General features: G+C 46.0%; 1 protein-coding gene across 8 annotated transcripts in view; it reads right to left on the bottom strand.

Moving 5' to 3' along the window:
* Positions 1–17,789, bottom strand: part of CAMK1D (calcium/calmodulin dependent protein kinase ID) — a 486,590-nt gene that overhangs the window by 33,894 nt on the left and 434,907 nt on the right. For all 8 annotated transcript variants that reach the window (XM_016962641.3, XM_016962637.4, XM_016962640.3 and 5 more), the window contains one exon: positions 10,500–10,575. In XM_016962641.3, the coding sequence (XP_016818130.1) occupies positions 10,500–10,575 (76 nt within the window). The remainder of the gene's footprint in view (positions 1–10,499; positions 10,576–17,789) is intronic.

Genomic DNA, 17,789 nt, shown 5'->3' with positions numbered 1-17,789 from the left:
ACATATGTCATGTATTCTATGTCCTAATATGTATGACACATAAAACACACATAGATATACAGACAGGTGATGGATAGATATAGATAGATGATAGATTGATAGAGATAGATGACAGATAATGATAATGAAGATAGATATAGATAGGAAGATAGACAGATGAGATGGATAAATAGATAGGTAGATAGATAGATAGATGGATGGAAGGATGGATGAATGGATAGACAGATAACAGAAAGATGAATGGATTGGTGAATGGATGGATGGGTGGATGGAAGGATGAATGGATAAACAGATAGAAGATGGATAGATGGATGAATGGATGGATGGGTGAATGGGTAGATGACGGATGAATGGATGGATGGATGAATGGATGGATGGGTAGATGAATTAGATGGATGGATGGATGGGTAGATGAATGAGATGGATGGATGGATGGATAGATAGATAGATACACACACACAGACAGAAATATGGATGGATGGATGGATGGATGGATGGATGGATGGATGGATGGATACTAGAGTTGTAACATCTGAAAGTTCCAGTGACATAGTGATCATTAAATGCTGCTCCCACACCCTTATCCCCCTCTTCTCCTTTTCATCCCAACTCCATCTCCTCCTTCTCAGGTTCCTCCAGCTGAAAGATGCTGAAGTGCGAGGGCAGCCACACAGCATCAGGAAGAGCAATGTTGAGGTGGAGAGAGGAGCAGATGAGCCCTGAGGACTCACCCCAATGTCCCACACTCTACCCATGAAAATGATGCAACATACTTTACAATTTTGGGCAACGTCTCAGAACCACCCACTAACAACCGTACACCCTGACATAACCTTCTAAGCTGCTGCAGAAGGGACAGAGGGAGACGCTGCCTCTGGTCATTATTCTGAGCGCTGTATTATGAACATGATGACAGAATGCACTCAACCTGCTTTAGAAGTTTGATCTTTGTGTGCCAGTATTTCTGAACACTTAGCCAAGGATGGATGGCTCAATTCTAAGAACAGCTCAAGCTTTCCTGAGAACGCCTGCTCAAACGCATATTTGTTAAGGAGTATTTTTTATGCAGTTAGGCCAAGGTGCCATAAAAATGACCGAAGCAACAAATCTCCATGTATATTACACACTAGGCAAGCTTCAAGGCCAACCCAGGCCCAATCGGGGTCTGAAAAACACGAGCGAAATCAATCAACTCTGGGCACTGCTCCTTAGGACATCAGAGTGTGCCCATATGTAGCGACCACTGGGTGGCCACTGTTTGTCCTCTGCCTTGGCACTCGGTCAATATTTAACAAATGTTTATTGAATGAATGTCTGCATCCTGTAGGAAGAAATCTGAATTGTATTCATCTTACTCTGTATAATATGACAGACTTTAAGAAATAATAAAATAAAGCAAAGCTTTTAAAAGCTGATAAATCTTTTGTACTTATTTGCAAGGCCAACTTAGTAACCAAAACAGGTTTTAGCATATTATTTGGATTTATAGCATTTAATGGCCAATGAGACCTGAATCGTTATAAAAATGTAATCCAATGATTTCAGTAACCGTATATTTGATTGTGTGCATTTCCAGAGCTTTCTCCTTGCAAACTTACAAGAGAGCAGGCCAGGGAAACTAGGAATGGTTCACATATTAAACCATGCAGAGGGTGACTCCGGCAAAGTACTGGTGATGAAAATGCAAGGGGGATAAATGCCTGCTGCACACCCTGAGGTTTAGACAACGCCTTGAAAACTGAGAAGGAGTAAGCAGATTAGGAAAAGATTTAGGGGAAAAAGGAAAGGGAATACCAGAGAGGAAAAGGGAAACCCACTCCTTAGAAAGTTGATGCACGACTGAAATTGAACACTGGCGGGGAGGAGGGGAGGGAGAACAAAACACATCCCCAAGCATGACTAGTGAGCAGCAAAATCCACATTTTGATTCCTGCATTAGCCAGATGGACACCACCTCGAGAAGCCCGGAGCATGTGTGCAGAGCACCAAGCCTCCTCCTAAAGGGCCAAACACATCTGCAGGAAGTTGGGAAAAAACCACTTTCAGAGCAGCTCATGGCTAACAGTGAAACTGAGCGCACACCTGGGACAAAGCAGATGAGTTAGTTCTCACGAGGGGTGGATTTTACGCCAAAGCATGAGGGGTGCAGACACCCAACCTGGAGGCGATTAGCACCAAGCGCTAACCGATGATGCGGAACCCATGGAGAATTTCCAAGTTAGATTTCTGCAGCTTGACTTTGCTTACTTGGTGGTTAGGTTCTTCCTTCCTCCCTCCTTCCCTCCCTAGCTTCCTTCCTTCTCTCCTTCTTTTTCTCCCTCTTTCCCTCCCTCCCTCCTAGTTTGGATGGGTAAGCAGTTACGCATCTGCAGAGGCTGACAATGGCCCCAGGGCAATGTCGTGCTCCCTCCACCCCATTGGCTGAGGCCTTTCACTGCACTTTCAGCGTGTCCTCTTTGCTGACTCCTAACAGTGCACTTCTGAGATAGACTAGAAAACAAGCCCTTGGAACGTGGACGGCAAGGAGACCAAAAGCGGGAAGGTGGCACCGTGCACCACATTACATGGTGTTGCATTGAGTCGTGGGCTTCTGATCAACTCTTCCAAGGATCCTCCCACCCGTGTCCTCCAGGGTTTCCCTGACTTGCTGGTGTACGATGGAATCCCTCCCCTCCCGGCCTCCATCTCTACTCTCTTCGTCACAAATGGGGCCTGAAGCCACCTGCTTGCTATTGTGCCACCCACCGTGGAGCTGGGCATTTTCCCCCTGTGCATGTTCCTTGGTTCTTTTCACCATCTATGCCCTGCTCCTCTCCTGCTGAGTGCTGCTGCTGTGCACCTCCAATACATATTTAAAACCATAATAAAGAGCCCCTGATTCTTCTGTGTGCACAGTGTCCTGCTAGGGGAATGAAAAATCCTGATAATTCAGAGACTCTATTTTCCCCATCCCCAAGTTTGAGATATTAAAAGTTCAAAGCTCGATCAACTCCTTCAAACTCTATTTTAAACACTATGTTTCTAATTGAATGGCACCTCTTTTCTCATACACAAACAGCACATTTTATCTTTAGATAATTGAGTCTTGAGAGGATAAACCATCAATCTCTCTGGGCAGATATTGAAGACAGAGCTCTTCCCACAGCCTGGACTAGCTCTCTCCTGGCAGATTCTCACCCATCTTTCCAAACCCAGATCGCTGTAACCTATCCTGGGAAGGCTTCCTCAGGCCAGGGCAGAGTCCCAGCTCTGTTCTAGGAGCTGCCCCACCACCTCCCTCCCATTTCAGGCAGCTGGTAAGACTAGATTGTAATTTATCTGTTTACTGTCTGTCACCTCCAGCAGACAGTAAGTGCCTCCTAGGCCAGGCCGGTGATACATCCATCTCTGCATCCCCATCACACTGCCTGACACGTTAGGCTCGATAAATGTGAGTTAAGTGAATGGATGTCAATCCCCTGCCTTCCATTCTTCAGGCTAAATATCCCAAAGCCTTTAGCTGCTATATAAACTATGGCTTCTAGGAGATGGGGTTAAGACGAAAATAAGAGCACAGGAAGTAAAATGTTTCTCCATCTGGCCTGAAGCCATGCCATTCAGGGCACAAAAGTGACGGCTGTGAGCCACTACCTTCTGACCTCTCGCTCTGTGGTGCCCTCTCTACCTCATGGCCTTTGAAGGCAAAGCCACAGAAGTTGGTGCATTCCACACGGCCTGAGGTCACTGGCAGGGAGTTGCTCCCCTCACCATCTAAAAGCCCGATTTCCCTCAACGGCTCTGCTTGTGAAGTTTCCCCCCTCACTGTTGTGTACCTCCTGCACCTGCTCTTTGACACCAGAGTATTTTGAGGGGTTAGAGGCAGTAAACCAATTGTCACAGACAATGACTCAAGTCCCTTGCCTCAGCTTAACAAAGCTGAAATATGGCCCAACTTCTGCCTGCAACTAAAGCTGCAGGGACTCACAACCCACAGGTGGCATTTAGCATCCCCAGGATGGACTCGGCAGAGAATGTGATGGGGAGACGAGGTCCTTTCTGAAAACCCTTGGAAAGCAGCCAAACCGAAATGCAATCCATGAACTAAAACGAGTCAACTGGAAATCATAACAAACAATCGATGCCTGCTGAAATCAGACAACGATGCTGGAGTGATAACGGGAAATGGTGGGTGGCTGGTGGCTGGTCTTTAAAGCAGAAGAAAGGAGGGGTCATAAGAACTGGTCAGTAGGGGCTGGGCACTGTGGCTCATACCTGTAATGCCAGCACTTTGGGAGGATCACTTGAGATTAGGAGTTCAAGACTAGCCTGGGAAACATAGTGAGACCCCGTCTCTAAAAAAAAAAAAAGTTTGTTTTGTTTTGTTTTGTTTTTAATTAGCTGGGCATAGTGGCACACTCCTATGGTCCCAGCTACTTGGAAGCTGAGGTGGGAAGATGACTTGAGCCCAGGAGGTCAAGGCTGCAGTGAACTACGATTGCACCACTGCACTCCAGCCTGGGCGATAAAGCAAGACCCTGTCTCTAAAAAAAAAAAAAAAAAAAAAAAAAAGGAACTGGTCAGCTGTGCTACCCAGCCAATAGAAAGAGCTGCTCAGCGGAATCATCCTTCTATGGAGAAGGTGGCCTGGAGACCAGCACAGGCTTCGTGAAAATATCTAAGGCCACCCGCCTCCACTGCTCTGATACCCTGTTCCAAAAGAAAGAAAACTTCTGCTTTTCATTTGGTTTCTCATGGAGCATTTCCTATAGGGGAGAGAACATGTTTGTTTGTTGACACGCATATCCAATTACCCTGTGAGGCACAAACTGCACTACCATTTAGTAAGTGGACAGTCCAGTCTTTTTTTTTCCTCTGAGTCTAGTTACTGTGAATCAATTCACAAAGATGTCTGAACAAGATGAATAAACAGATCAAACTGAGTTTCCAAATTTCTAAAGCCAAAATCCAGACCATGGGCCCACAGTGGCCTGAATGAGGCACCGTGCCCCACCTCACAAAGCTCATGAATATAACCAGGCGACTGTTGCCCGCTGGCCACATCAGTGAACGGTCCCTATTAAAGTCAGCACTCCTCATGCTGATAGGAATAACAGCCATCACAACCCCCCAGGGCTTGGGGCTCGGTGACCACGCTGCATTCTCTTTGGGGGATGCCTGGGCTCAAGTTCTCCTTAGAACATATGTATTCCATCAAGAGCCAGCTGTCAATTGCTCAAAGGGATGGGAACTGCCTTGGCGAGGCTCATCTTTTGTTTCAGAACATGGATATAAGCATGCAGATTAGGCCTTCCCTGTTCCATTCTTCCAAAGCGAATTCAGCTGCATGCACAGGCAAATCGACATTTATGTGAGTAAATTTTAAAAAGTGAGCAATGTAGAGGCTCACTAAAGAAAGCGGAGTACCATCAGCGTTTTGCCTAGAGTTTCTTCTAGGCAGAGAGGTCTGAGGTCTCCCCACCCATGGCCAAGTTCAGCCCACCCGTCCAGCCTGCTCTTGTGCCTCTGACGTGCCTGTTCCAATTTGGGAGCGGGAATCTCTTTAGGATCCTTCTCAGCTGTTAGCCCACATTCACCGTGTCTCCTCACAATACGCAGCATCCTTGAGCATAATTTAGGCAAATGATCATTAAATAATCATTTAAAAAATGAGTATCCTTCAAGTTCTGAGAAGAAAGGCGGGCCGCATGTTATCACAGAATCAAGCTTGATCTGTGAGATGCTGAGGTTCATCTTGACTGAGAAAATTTGTGCCTTGGACCTTATGCTGTCTTGGCTGAGCCAAGCCCATCACACTGGACACCAACATGCTTATCACAAAGCGCAACCCACGCCGTCCTCAGCCCTTCCTGGCAGCATAAGCTATTCGAGCAAAGATGTTTTTTGCAAGTCCTAATCCCCAAAGCAAGATTCCTGGCAGGATAAGAACTCATCACATGGGTTTTTAAAAATGAGTGTCCTTGGTAGGAAAAAATACTTCTCCTTCCAAATGATGAATAGTAGATAAACGGAGACCAAAAGAGGGCCAATTTATCAAGTGCGCACACCAGCAAAAGGAGGAATGTTTATATGGCGTGCAAGAGGAGAAAACTCGGTGCCACGGCTTGTCACGGCCACTTTGGCTGCAGTCTGATATCTCAGTGTGACAGGTTTATCAAACAAAAATAAAAAATAAGAGTGCTATGCTCCAAAACACTGCAGGGGCTGACCTCTTTTCCATTACAGTGGCTGGGAAGAATGAGGTGCTCCGTGACTTCCCTGTGGGGAGGTGGCCTCCCTGGCATGCTGCCTGTTGCTCATGGACCGCTCAGTGGCCTTGTGCATAAGTCTTTAGATGGGAATGGGAGACCAGGCACAGTGGACCCACAGGAAGGAGAAAGAGTCTGAGAATGAGACAAATGAGTTCTGATGTCTAACGCTGCTTAAATCCAGTGCCCACCTTTGACATCGACACAAACCCAGGCTACAGAACAGTCAGAGGATAGCTTCATGAGCCCTCACACAGGCCACGGCACCCTGCTCTGGTCCTTGCCTCCCTCCCCTGTCCTGTCTGATGCTCTTATCTCTCTGCTTATCCAACCTTCTAGACCTGCCTTGATGGTGCTTTTCCCTGTCCTCAATGACCACTGCATTCTGTGACCTACTATAGCTGTGCACGGGCCTCCCTGTACATCAGATCCCCAGCCTCAAACTTATCATTCTTAGTGTCAACAACCAGCATTTATTGATTACCTTCTCTATTCCAGGCACCGTGCAAAGGGGGAAACATGGAAAGATGATACAGACTCGATGCCTCTCAACAGAGTACCAACCATCTGTACGGTGAGAAAAGATGAATTCATAAGGAGATTAATCTACTGATAATAAAGTTGAGGCTGGTGGTACTCCAAGTGCAGCCGTGTTATATAGTCAATCATACCTAGCATTTGACCTATCACCCACAGGAGTCTGAACATCTTAAAGAATACAACTGAGATACCAAGAGTCCATTCATTCTCTGCTTGGGACTCACAGAGCTCTGGAAGGCACTAGGGAAAACAGAAGCCCAGGCTGCCATCTTGAAGTCTGACACAGTCATGAAATTGATCTGGGACTAGTCTCTGGGGCAAAGCTAGTGTGACCAGGAAACCATCAAGTAGAAACTTACCAAATTTATACTCAAAGGAATACGACATGTCTTTGCTTAATACTACACTTGAACCCTGGCAAATGTTGCAGTGCATACGGAAATCATAAGGGTTTGGGTGCACCACTTGTCAAACCATACTCAGAAGTACGTGCCAGGATCTCTATCCTGGACCTTTCCTGAACTCCACAAGTGCATACACTACTCAGTGGGTATCTTCCAAGGGTCTCAAGCTTAACGTATCCAAAACCAAATTATTGATCTCACCCCCCCTCCTAAATCACCAAATTATCGATCTCACCCACCCTCCTAAATCGGCTCCTCTACAATTCCTCTCTCTTTTCTCTTAACCATCGACACAGTTATTTAAGCCAACTCCTTGGATTGAGACTTGAAGACTACCTCTCCTTCATCCTCCACATCCAAAATATATCTGAGATCTCTTCACCACTCTGCCCATAATCACTGCCTCCCCAGGAGAAGCGCCTCTCACTGTTCCTCTGCCCAGAGCTTCCCACTCATTCTCCACCTTCCACATTTTCCTTCCAGTGCTTTCCTCAGAGTGGCTGGGATAATACTCGAATGTAAATCAGATCAGATCACAACACTGTTCAAAACCCTTCCTACTGCTCTTGGGTTAAAATCCAAACTTTCTATTCAGTCTCTCTTTGTTCTGGCACTAGGTTACTTCTTGCATGTCGCTTTCTGATGTATTGTCTTGATACTATCTAGCCATGCTGGCCCTCTTTCCAACATCTTCCTACCTATAGTCCACGGTAAACGTGGTTAGTTGCCTACTGCCAACACGTTTCCTGCCTCCTTCTTCACTAGAAGAACTGTGCTTTCACTCAAGGCTTCTCCCCACTGTCAACTGCTCCACTTGGCCAACCATGATGATCCTGTTTGCTTTGCCAGTGACTGGATTAGAAAAGATACCAGAGAGCTTGCTCTTCTGTACTTTCTCTACAGCATGTGAGGACACAGCAAGAAGGTGGCTGTCTGCAAGTCAGGAAAAGAGCCCTCACCAGGAAATGAATTGGTTGATACCTTGATCTTGGACTTCCAGCCTCCAGACCGTAAGAAATAAATATCTGTTGTTTAAACCACATGGCATTTTGTTGTAGCAGCCTGATCTGACTAAGACATCATTGCTTAGTTTTAAACTGCTTATCCCAGTCATTCTAAGAAACATCTGTCAGCATCTGTCAATAAGTACCTACCCAGAGCTGTACCAATGCCCCACCCCAAGGCTGTAACTTCAGGGAAATAATTATACAAACAAACCCAAAGGGAGTCCACAGACATTCGTGCAGACCATAGTCATGGTTCAAGGTCCAGATAGACATAAAGGAACAAATAACCAGAAGACCAGAAAAAGGGCTACTTTCCCCAGCCCCAGGGAAGGTTTCTCTAGATGACTGATACCAGCTTCAGTTCTTTGCAGGAAGAGGCCTGGCCTAGCATTTATTTCCTTAAGCCTTCCATAGTCAAGCTGGATGAGGCAGGACCTCTGATAAGATTTCTAATTGAGGACTTACAGAGCCAGGGTGAATAACACAGGGCTCCTGTCCAGTGTCTGCTTACCCAGGACAATGACCACACCCCCCGAGAAAATGGTATGCAAAATTGCGTGCGTGTGTGTGTGTGTGCGCACACATGTGATTTTATTAGGGGATAGGATCCACGACTTTCATTAGATTCTCAAAAGGATGTGAAACACACCTCAAAAGGATAAAACTGCAAAAGGTGATCAATGTCTTTTGAAAGGGAAAGTATTCTGTAAGTGCAATATGTTAGTTTTAAAGCTCAGATGAATCTGCCCTTTACCAATTTCCATAAACGAGAGTCCTTCAGGCCAAGTATATGGCAATGGATGAAATTCTCCTGTGAAAACGACAAGAATCTACAGGCACTGTTACCTAAATCCACACTAAACTACAAATGCAGCCCAGCTGAACGCTGGAGAAAGGCCATCTGCTTCTCAGATACTGCACCAAAACCAATGAGGTGGTGGTGTAGTGGGGGGATGTTTCCAGCATTCCTGGAGGAGAAGAGGATGCCACACACTGCCAGAACTTTCTCCAGTCACCATCCCCTGCAGTCTTTTATTGTGTGCAGGCGGTTCTTTCTGCAAGGAAATGTTTCTCCTTGGGGGTGATGAAATGGGGAAATTCATTTCCTAGCAATTGCAGAAACAAGTTGGCCTAAGCCTACCCTAAAAGTATGTTCCATAATAAGCATTTGAAAGTATAACTTCTAAAAGAAATTGTAATTTAAAAATAACTTTACAGTAGACTTAAGCAAAACAAATAAGAAACAAAACTGATGATCCTGAAATAACTGCAACAAGCCTATGGCCTAGAATTGCATTTCCTGGGTTATGGAGATAAGACGTCTCAGAAGAAATGAGAACTCTAAAGGCGAAATTGAGATTTTCATTGCATTTTTTTCTCATTATGATTTCTTTGGGAGATGTACTATTTCCATAGTGGTTTGTATCCACTAAAAAGCCAAAGTGGCACATGAAAAGAGGCTTAATTAGCTATTACAAAAATGCAAATTGAAAACCCCAATGAGATACCACTTCACACCCATTAGAGGGCTATTATCGAAAAAAAGGAAAATGGCAACTGTTGGTTTAGATGTGGAGAAACTGGAACCCTTGTGTTTGCTGCTGGGAATGTAAATTGGAGGTGCTGCTGCTACAGAAAACTGCATGGTGGCTGCTCAGAAATTCAATGTAGAACTACCACATGGCCCAGCAATTCCACTTCTAGATAGAAACCCCCAAGAAGTGAAGGCAGGGATTTAAACAGATATTTCCACACTTGTGTTCACAGCAGCGTTACTCAAAAGGTGGAAACAACCCAAATGTCTATCGATGGACCAAGGGGATAAACAAAACATGGTCTATCCACACAACGGAATATTACTCAGTTTTTAAAATGAAAGGAAATTCTGACCCATGCTACACCATGGATGGGCCTCGAAGATGTTTTGCTAAGTGAAATATGCCTGACATCAAAGGATGGATACTGTGTAATTCCACTTATATGAGGTCCCCAGAAGAGTCAAGTTCATAGAGACAGAAAATAGTACAGAGGTTTCCAGGGGCTAGGGGAGAAGGGAAAAGGAGTTTTTATGTAAGGGGTACAGTTTCAGTTTGGGGTGATGGAAAAGTTCTAGAAGTGAATAGTAATGGTGGTTGTGCAACACTGTGAATGGACTTAATGCCACTGAACTGTACCCTTAAACATGGCCCTGAACTGCACCCTTAAACTGTACCCTTAAAAATGGTAAATTTTGTTTCATGTATATTTCACCAAACAAAAAAAGGCCAGTAGAGGAAGAACCCAAGGCAGCAGGCAGTACTTACAAGATATAGGCAATCACTCCGATGGACCAGCAGTCAACGGCTTTGCTGTAAGGTTTCTGGGCGAGGACTTCAGGAGCTGCAGAAAGACAAAGAAAAGACACAGCCTGACAATTTACATGCCTCAGACTGAAGACAGTTTTTGGGGTCTGCTATTTGGCCTGAACTTTCAGTGAGTATAAAAACTGAGTAGAGAGACATAACCCATTTTATGTGTTGGCTTTTTTTCTTAAAGGAAGGAAGATAGGGTCTTGCTCTGTTGCCCAGGCTGGGGTACAGTGGCACAATCATGGCTCACTGCAGTCTTGACCTCCTGGGCTCAAGCAAACCTCCCACCTCAGCCTCCTAAGTAATTGGGACCACAGGTGCATGCCGCCATGCCTGGCTAATTTTTCTTTTCTTTTTTTTAAGAGATGAAGTCTCGTGATATTGCCCAGCCTGGTCTTGAACTTCTGGCCTCAAGCAATCCTCCCCCATCAGCCTCCCAAAATGCTGGGATTATAGGTATGAGTCACTGCACTCAACAGGCGTTTTTAACTGGAAAGAAATACGAAGACGCTACAGTATCTAAAGAATGTAAATTAAAAAAAAAATGAAGGGGTGTGTGGGTGAGTGTGTGTGTGTGTGTGTGTGGGTGTGTGTGAGATGCGAGATTACTGATGGAACTCAGTCAACAAACACATAATACATGGCTATTTTATGGCAATGCCGTACTAAGCACTGTAACTCAAATCAGGCTGACATAAAAAGAAATACTCATTTTGAGGTCTGGAGTCTGTGACGTCACCTCAAGTCAGCTCAAGGCAACATTTCTGGCCTCTGTGTAGGGCCTTCTGGGTGCTGTGGGGTCACAAAGGTGAAGCCCCTCCCTGGGCCCTCCTGGAGCTGACAGTGCAGTGGAGCTCAGAGCTAAGGCCTACCCTCTGAAATTCCTGCTTCAGGCCTGCCCCTAATTCCTTCTCTAAGGTTTGGGCAGGGTGTCAGCATGCTCATTGCATTTTCCCATCTCATCTGTGAAACAGAAAAACTGCAATTCAACCTTGCATTCTTGGTTCTAAAGCACTCTTCATCAAGAGTCATCCATGCTGGGGGCTTGGGCTTGCTCTGTATTCCCTGTTCCTGGCCTTGTGGCTTGTTCTATACTGATTCTCTTTTACTGGCCCTGGGGCTTGTTCTATACTGATCCTGACTCCCTGTTCCTGGCCTGTGGCCATCGCCCAGCATTGGCTACCCACCCACTCTGGCGACAAGCAGCGTCTGGCATAGCTGGCAGTCAGTATATATTAGTGCAAAGTGTAGAAAAATACAAGAAGAGGCAGTGAATCTGAGTAAAATCTCCTTTGCCCCCAAACACATCTGACGGCAGTGTCTTTAGCACAGACTTTCCAGAAAATTTTTAAGGATAGAGACAAATAGCTAGAGCTGACAAGGTACTTGGTAGATGCTGAGTTAGGTCTTCTTTTATGATGTATTCACTCACTCACCCCAACAATCCTTGACAGGAAGTGCTGGTAGCATGGTCACTATTATTCCCAAATTACAGGGGAGGACACAGAGGTATGAGAGGTCAGGTAAGTTGGCCAACATTACCCAGTGGGAATGTGGCATCTACACGAACTTCCTTTCAGAAGAGAGTTCATTTATATTGTCTGCCATGAACTGGGTCCTGAGTGAGTCATTCATAAATGTTTTCTGCTACAATCCTTTGAACTCTGACAACTACCATGAAGTGCACCTGATAGGTGAGAAAAAATGAGCCTCAGAGAAGTTAAGTAACTTGTCCCACATCACACAGCTAGATAGGAAAGAGCTGAGATTTGAAACCAGGTCAATCTGATCCTTGTTGCAGCTCTTTTCACTCAAACATACTGTTTGCTAAGGTGAGAGCGTCTTCAGTTTAGGTTTACGTGGGTGTCCAATCTTTTGGTTTCCCTGGGCCACAATGGAAGAAGAAGAAATGTCTTGGGCCTCACATAAATACACTAACACTAATAGTAGCTGATGAGCTAAAACACGAAAATCGCCAAAAAAATCTCATAATGTTTTAAGAAAATTTATGAATTTGTGTTGGGTCACACTCAAAGCTGTCCTCCAGGGGTTGGACACACTTGGAAAGGAAAAGTTCTTTTGCAGAAAAATGAAAAGGGAAATCCTCTCTTTCATCCTATTGACAGTAAATATATTCCTGAGCAAGAACAGGAAGGCAGACAAACCACTGCTGAGTGCCTCTGCCTATGGCAGTGAGGGATGCACTCCACAGATAATCCCCGAAACTGGCTTTAGTCTGCAACGCCCCCAAACTTTCTATCAGACTTTTATTTTTTTTTAAACAAGAGCGAAATAAATACATCTGCGCATCCTTTCTTCACCATGTTCACCCTCAACGCGGCAGCAAAATGAGAGACAGAACTACAAAGTGAGGGAACTCAACCTGGGAGGGGCCGTCCTTGGCTGGCCGGGCGATAGCTGACTTATCCGCCCCGACTGCTAAGAGCGTATTTCTCAAGACTCTTGTCTTATGGGAACTGACAAAAGGGAGCCACATTTACCACAGTTAATGTCTTTCTGATTTAGGAGGCATGCTCTCCCTGAGCTGCCACTCTGGTCCCAGTGGCCAAACGGGCACAGATGGCATGAGAAGCAACGACATCCGCAAGGACCATCCGGGGCCAGCCTCGTGGCCTGATGGAAAGTGTCTCTGAGGCAGAGAAGGCTCCTAGAGCAACGGCTGACCAGCTTCCCCTCCCGCAGAGCTGAAAGCGTGTGTTGGGAGGGAAGAGCTAAGTTAGGGGGTGGAGGCGCTAGGTTCCAGATCACAAGAATCTGCAAAGCTCTTCAGCGAGATGGCGCAGCAGCCTGGCCTGGCCACTCCACAGAACCAGATATCAAACAGCACAGAGGTGCTGGGAGCTCAGGGCAAACTTCAGGGCACAACCTCCTGCCCCGTGCCAGGTGCCCAGAGTTGGAGGCTGCAGTGAGCTATGATCACGCCATTGCACTCCATCCTGGGCAACAGAGCGAGGCCCCATCTCTAAAATAAATACATAAATAAAAATAAAATAAAAGATTTCTGCTTTGGATAACAGCATGGTTGTTATGGGGGAAAGTTTAAATTATTAACAAGTAAATATCAGGATGGCAATATTGGGGATGGAGATTTACATATCTGTGTCAAGAATTTGAACAAGAATATACACTTCTTGTTCTTTTTGGTGTTGTGTCTTATCTGTGTCACATCAACCAACAAAACATAATTTTTTTTTTGGAGATGGAGTGCAGCGGCACAATCTCAGCTCACTGCAACCTCCACCTCCTGGGTTCAAGCCATTCTCCTGCCTCAGCCTCCCAAATAGCTGGGATTACAGGTGTGCACCACCAGGCCCGGCTAATTTTTGTATTTTTAGTAGAGATGGGGTTTCACCATGTTGGGCAGGGTGGTCTCGAACTCCTGACCTCATGATCCACCCGCCTCAGCCTCCCAAAGTGCTAGGATTACAGGCGTGAGCCGCCGCGCCCGGCCTCTGGTGACCTTCTTAATTGTGCTTGGAAACAAACGCGGGGGTAAAGAAAGAAGCCCAAAGCAACAGATACAGGAGAAAGGAGCACAGACAAGGAAGCTGCGGTGCCTCCAACAGCTGCTTACACAGCCTCTGAGCAAAGACCCGGCGGATGCCCTAGCCAAGGAAGACAGCAGGAATCCAAGGCCACAGCCACCGCAGAGCAGGCTTCCTGCCTAGGAAGCGCGGATACTCTGTGTTCTCGTGAGCGCTCTACGCTCACAGTTCTCCAGCATCGTGGATGGCGGGAGGGAGGACTCTTTAAAAGAACAGCCTCCTCCCTGTCTTCATCATCTGTTAGAATGAGGAACATACTGGCCACCATCCATTGTTCAGAAAAAGAAAGAATAAAGAACATGGTTTTTTCTAGAAATCCACACATCAAGGGACACTGGCACATGACACATTTCACCCTCAATCTGGCAAATCTGCTGACACACTGGGCCGTGGTGCAAGGCATGTACAGGCTGGAAAAGCAAGGGGCTAATTTTTATGCTTGGATGTTACTTGAGATGTTTAGATTCTTCTTCTTCTTTTTTTTCTTTGAGAAGGAATCTCATTCTGTCGCCCAGGCTGGAGTGCAGTGGCACGATCTCAATTCACTGCAACCTCTGCCTCCCAGGTTCCAGCAATTCTCCCGCCTCAGTCTCCCCAGCAGCTGGGATTACAGATGTGCGCCACCACGCCTGACTACTTTTTGTATTTTTAGTAGAGAAGGGGTTTCGTCATGTTGGCCAAGCTGGTCTCTAACTCCTGACCTCAGGTGATCCACCCGCCTTGGCCTCCCAAAGTGCTGGGATTACAGGCGTGAGCCACCATTCCCAGCCGAGATGTTTAGATTCTTGCAGCCACAGACTAACTACACTTAAATAATTTTTAAAACACGAGACTCTGCTTAAATGGTAAAGTTTATGACATCAAGCATATGGTTAAGAAAAGGTTCCTGGGCTACATGTAGTGGCTCATGCCTATAATCCAGCATTTTGGGAGGCTAAGACAGGAGGATCACTTGAGCCCAGAGTTGGAGGCTGCAGTGAGCTATGACTGCACCATTGCACTCCAGCCTGGGCAACAGAGTGAGACGCTGTCTGTAAAATAAACAAACAAACAAACAAACAAATAAAAAAATACATAAGATTTCTGCTTTGGATAACACCATGGTTGTTATGGGGGAAAAGTTCTAAATTATAAACAAGTAAATATCAGGATGACAATATTGGCGATGGAAATTTACATATTTGTGTCAAGAATATGAACAAGAATGTACATTTCTTGCACTTTTTGGTGTTGTGTCTTATCTGCGTTATATCGACCAACAAAATACAAATATTTTTTAACCAATTAGAGGTGGGCAAACTATTTGTCTTCTGGTGACCGTCTTAACTGTGCTTGGAAACAAAGCCAGAGGGTGAATATAGAAGTGACATGTCACCCAGCAAACAAGACAAAGCAAATTGATTTGGAAATGACATTTCCACCAACATGAAATATTTTTAAAATTGCATAATGGCACATACACCCATACCCTAAATTCTAATTTCACTTGTGATTGCTGGAATCAAGGGTCCTTTGAAACATTGTTTGAAAAAGCCCACCAAGATCACTTCAAATAGCTATTTTTCATCTCACGGAAATTCGTGGAAAATATAACATTCTCAGGCAATTTTCAAAACTCTCCTGATAATTTGATATGGTGGCCAAACCAGGCCAAACCGTGGAGATCCACAAGGATGTTCTCTGTCCTGCTCGCCTCCTGTGATCGGCAGTCAGCTGCACTGTTTCACCAACCTGCTGAATTCACCTGGCCTTTCTAGCATAGCCCCCAACCCATCCATTTTCTTCTTTCAGCTGTGGTGAGGCACATAGCCCTGGCAGAGTCCACTTCTCACTCTGATCTTGTCAGACGCCAGTTTTCCTGCCTGAGAACCAGCCGAACCGGCCAGTGTTATGTTACCAGTCTTACGACGCGTGGCAAGAACTCTGCTGTAATTCCAAAAAATCACAGCGTCCAGCTTCCAAACTTGCAGAAGACCAACGAGTTTCCAGACCCAGGAGGTGCCGAGCACAGTCCCTCCGGGGCCTCGGAAAGTGATGAGGGCTCTGAACTACGCAGCCACAGTTCCATCTCCTGGCCAGTGCTGCCTGGAGATACCCGAGAGCTTCCTAGTCAAGGAGAAATTGTATTCTAATCGTATGCAGCAGAATTCAAGTGTGACTGGGGAACCTGACAAGGACTCCCTGCTGCTCCCATGCCTCCTGCAAGAGGGATGCTTTGAGTTCTTGCTTATTTGGAGCTACTAACAAAGACAGGCAGTCACTGAAAGGCTCCACGGCTTGTGTAAGATGTCCCCAGCCTCCAGACAAAGCAGGAAAGGGCCTAATCTCCTGGCCCAGCCACAACAGAAGGCACATCCCCTCAAATGACAAGGCAAAGTCCCTGGGGGCTCTGTCAGTGGCTGTAGGGAAACCCACCCACCCGGAGATATTACAAGGGACCTATGCAAGCCAGTCGGCAGGTCCAGCCTTCAGCATTTCCCTTAGGCTTGCCCAAAGCCAGCGTTTTGGAGCTGCAGAGAGTGGGGTTAGCGTGGGGGCGGCTGTACTCAGTTGACACACATTGGGCACAACGGTTGGGTTCCCAGGTGCATTCACCAAAATCCTGTAACACAAGGGCCTCCTCTGACTCCCTCTGTACCTCCAATGTCCCTTTACTGCTGCATAAATCCCACTGTCAAATCAGATTTCACGCTGCTGGAGGGCAGGGCAGAGCTCTCATCTCTGTATGTCCTGATTGGTCGGAACTTGGTGATTCAACTGAACCCAACCTAGTCGCCACACACCATTATTTCTATGGAAAAATGTCTTCCAAATTCCACACAACTGGGCTACAAGTCAACTTTGCTGCCTGAAATATTTTTGGTGAGTAGGTACAAGAAAAAATAACACAGGACGGGCGGAGGCAGGGAACAAATGAATTTGGGAATGGAAGCAACTGCCAATTGGCAAGTACCTGTATTAGGTAAAAGCAAGAGCAGTTTGCTAAATACCTTTCCATGAACACATGATTTCAGACAGGAACTTTGAGGAGAAAAGAGGCAGAATTCACCCTAACTCTACGTGTGTGAATGTGCTTGTCACTCATGTTACTCTCCCTTTAATACCTTTTCTCTGGCCGGCACGGTGGCTCACGCCTGTAATCCCAGCACTTTGGGAGGCCAAGGAGGATGAATCACCTGAGGTCAGGAGTTCGAGACCAGCCTGACCAACAAGGTGAAACTCCGTCTCTACTAAAAATACAAAAATTAGCCAGACGCGGTGGTGGGTGCCTGTAATTCCAGCTGCTCAGGAGGCTGAGGCAAGAGAATCGCTTGAACCTGGGAGGTGGAGGTTGCAGTGAGCCAAGACTGCCATTGCACTCCAGCCTGGACAACAAGAGTGAAACTCCATCTCAAAAAAAAAAAAAAATACCTTTTCTCCAAGGAAGTTCGGGACTACCAGGTTTAGGGGTAAAGGGCAGAAAGAAATACTTTGTTACACGATCTCTCAGAACCTCCTCCTGGTCAGATCTTGGGTGCTATTAACTCAGCTTTCTTTGCTATTCCTGACAAAACAATATCCCATCGGCTTATTAAGTTTACACCAGTAAATAAAAGTTAAGCTCCATGTAAACCACTCAGCCTCACCAGAGTGTCCAAGGAGCCATCAGAGACCCCTGTGGAGAGATGTGGTCCTTCTC

The sequence above is a fragment of the Pan troglodytes genome, chromosome 8 (assembly GCF_028858775.2).
Source record: "Pan troglodytes isolate AG18354 chromosome 8, NHGRI_mPanTro3-v2.0_pri, whole genome shotgun sequence".
Taxonomy (NCBI): Eukaryota; Metazoa; Chordata; class Mammalia; order Primates; family Hominidae; genus Pan; species Pan troglodytes.
The sequence above is the reverse complement of the archived record's forward strand: the minus strand, read 5'-3'. Positions and strand labels throughout refer to the sequence as shown.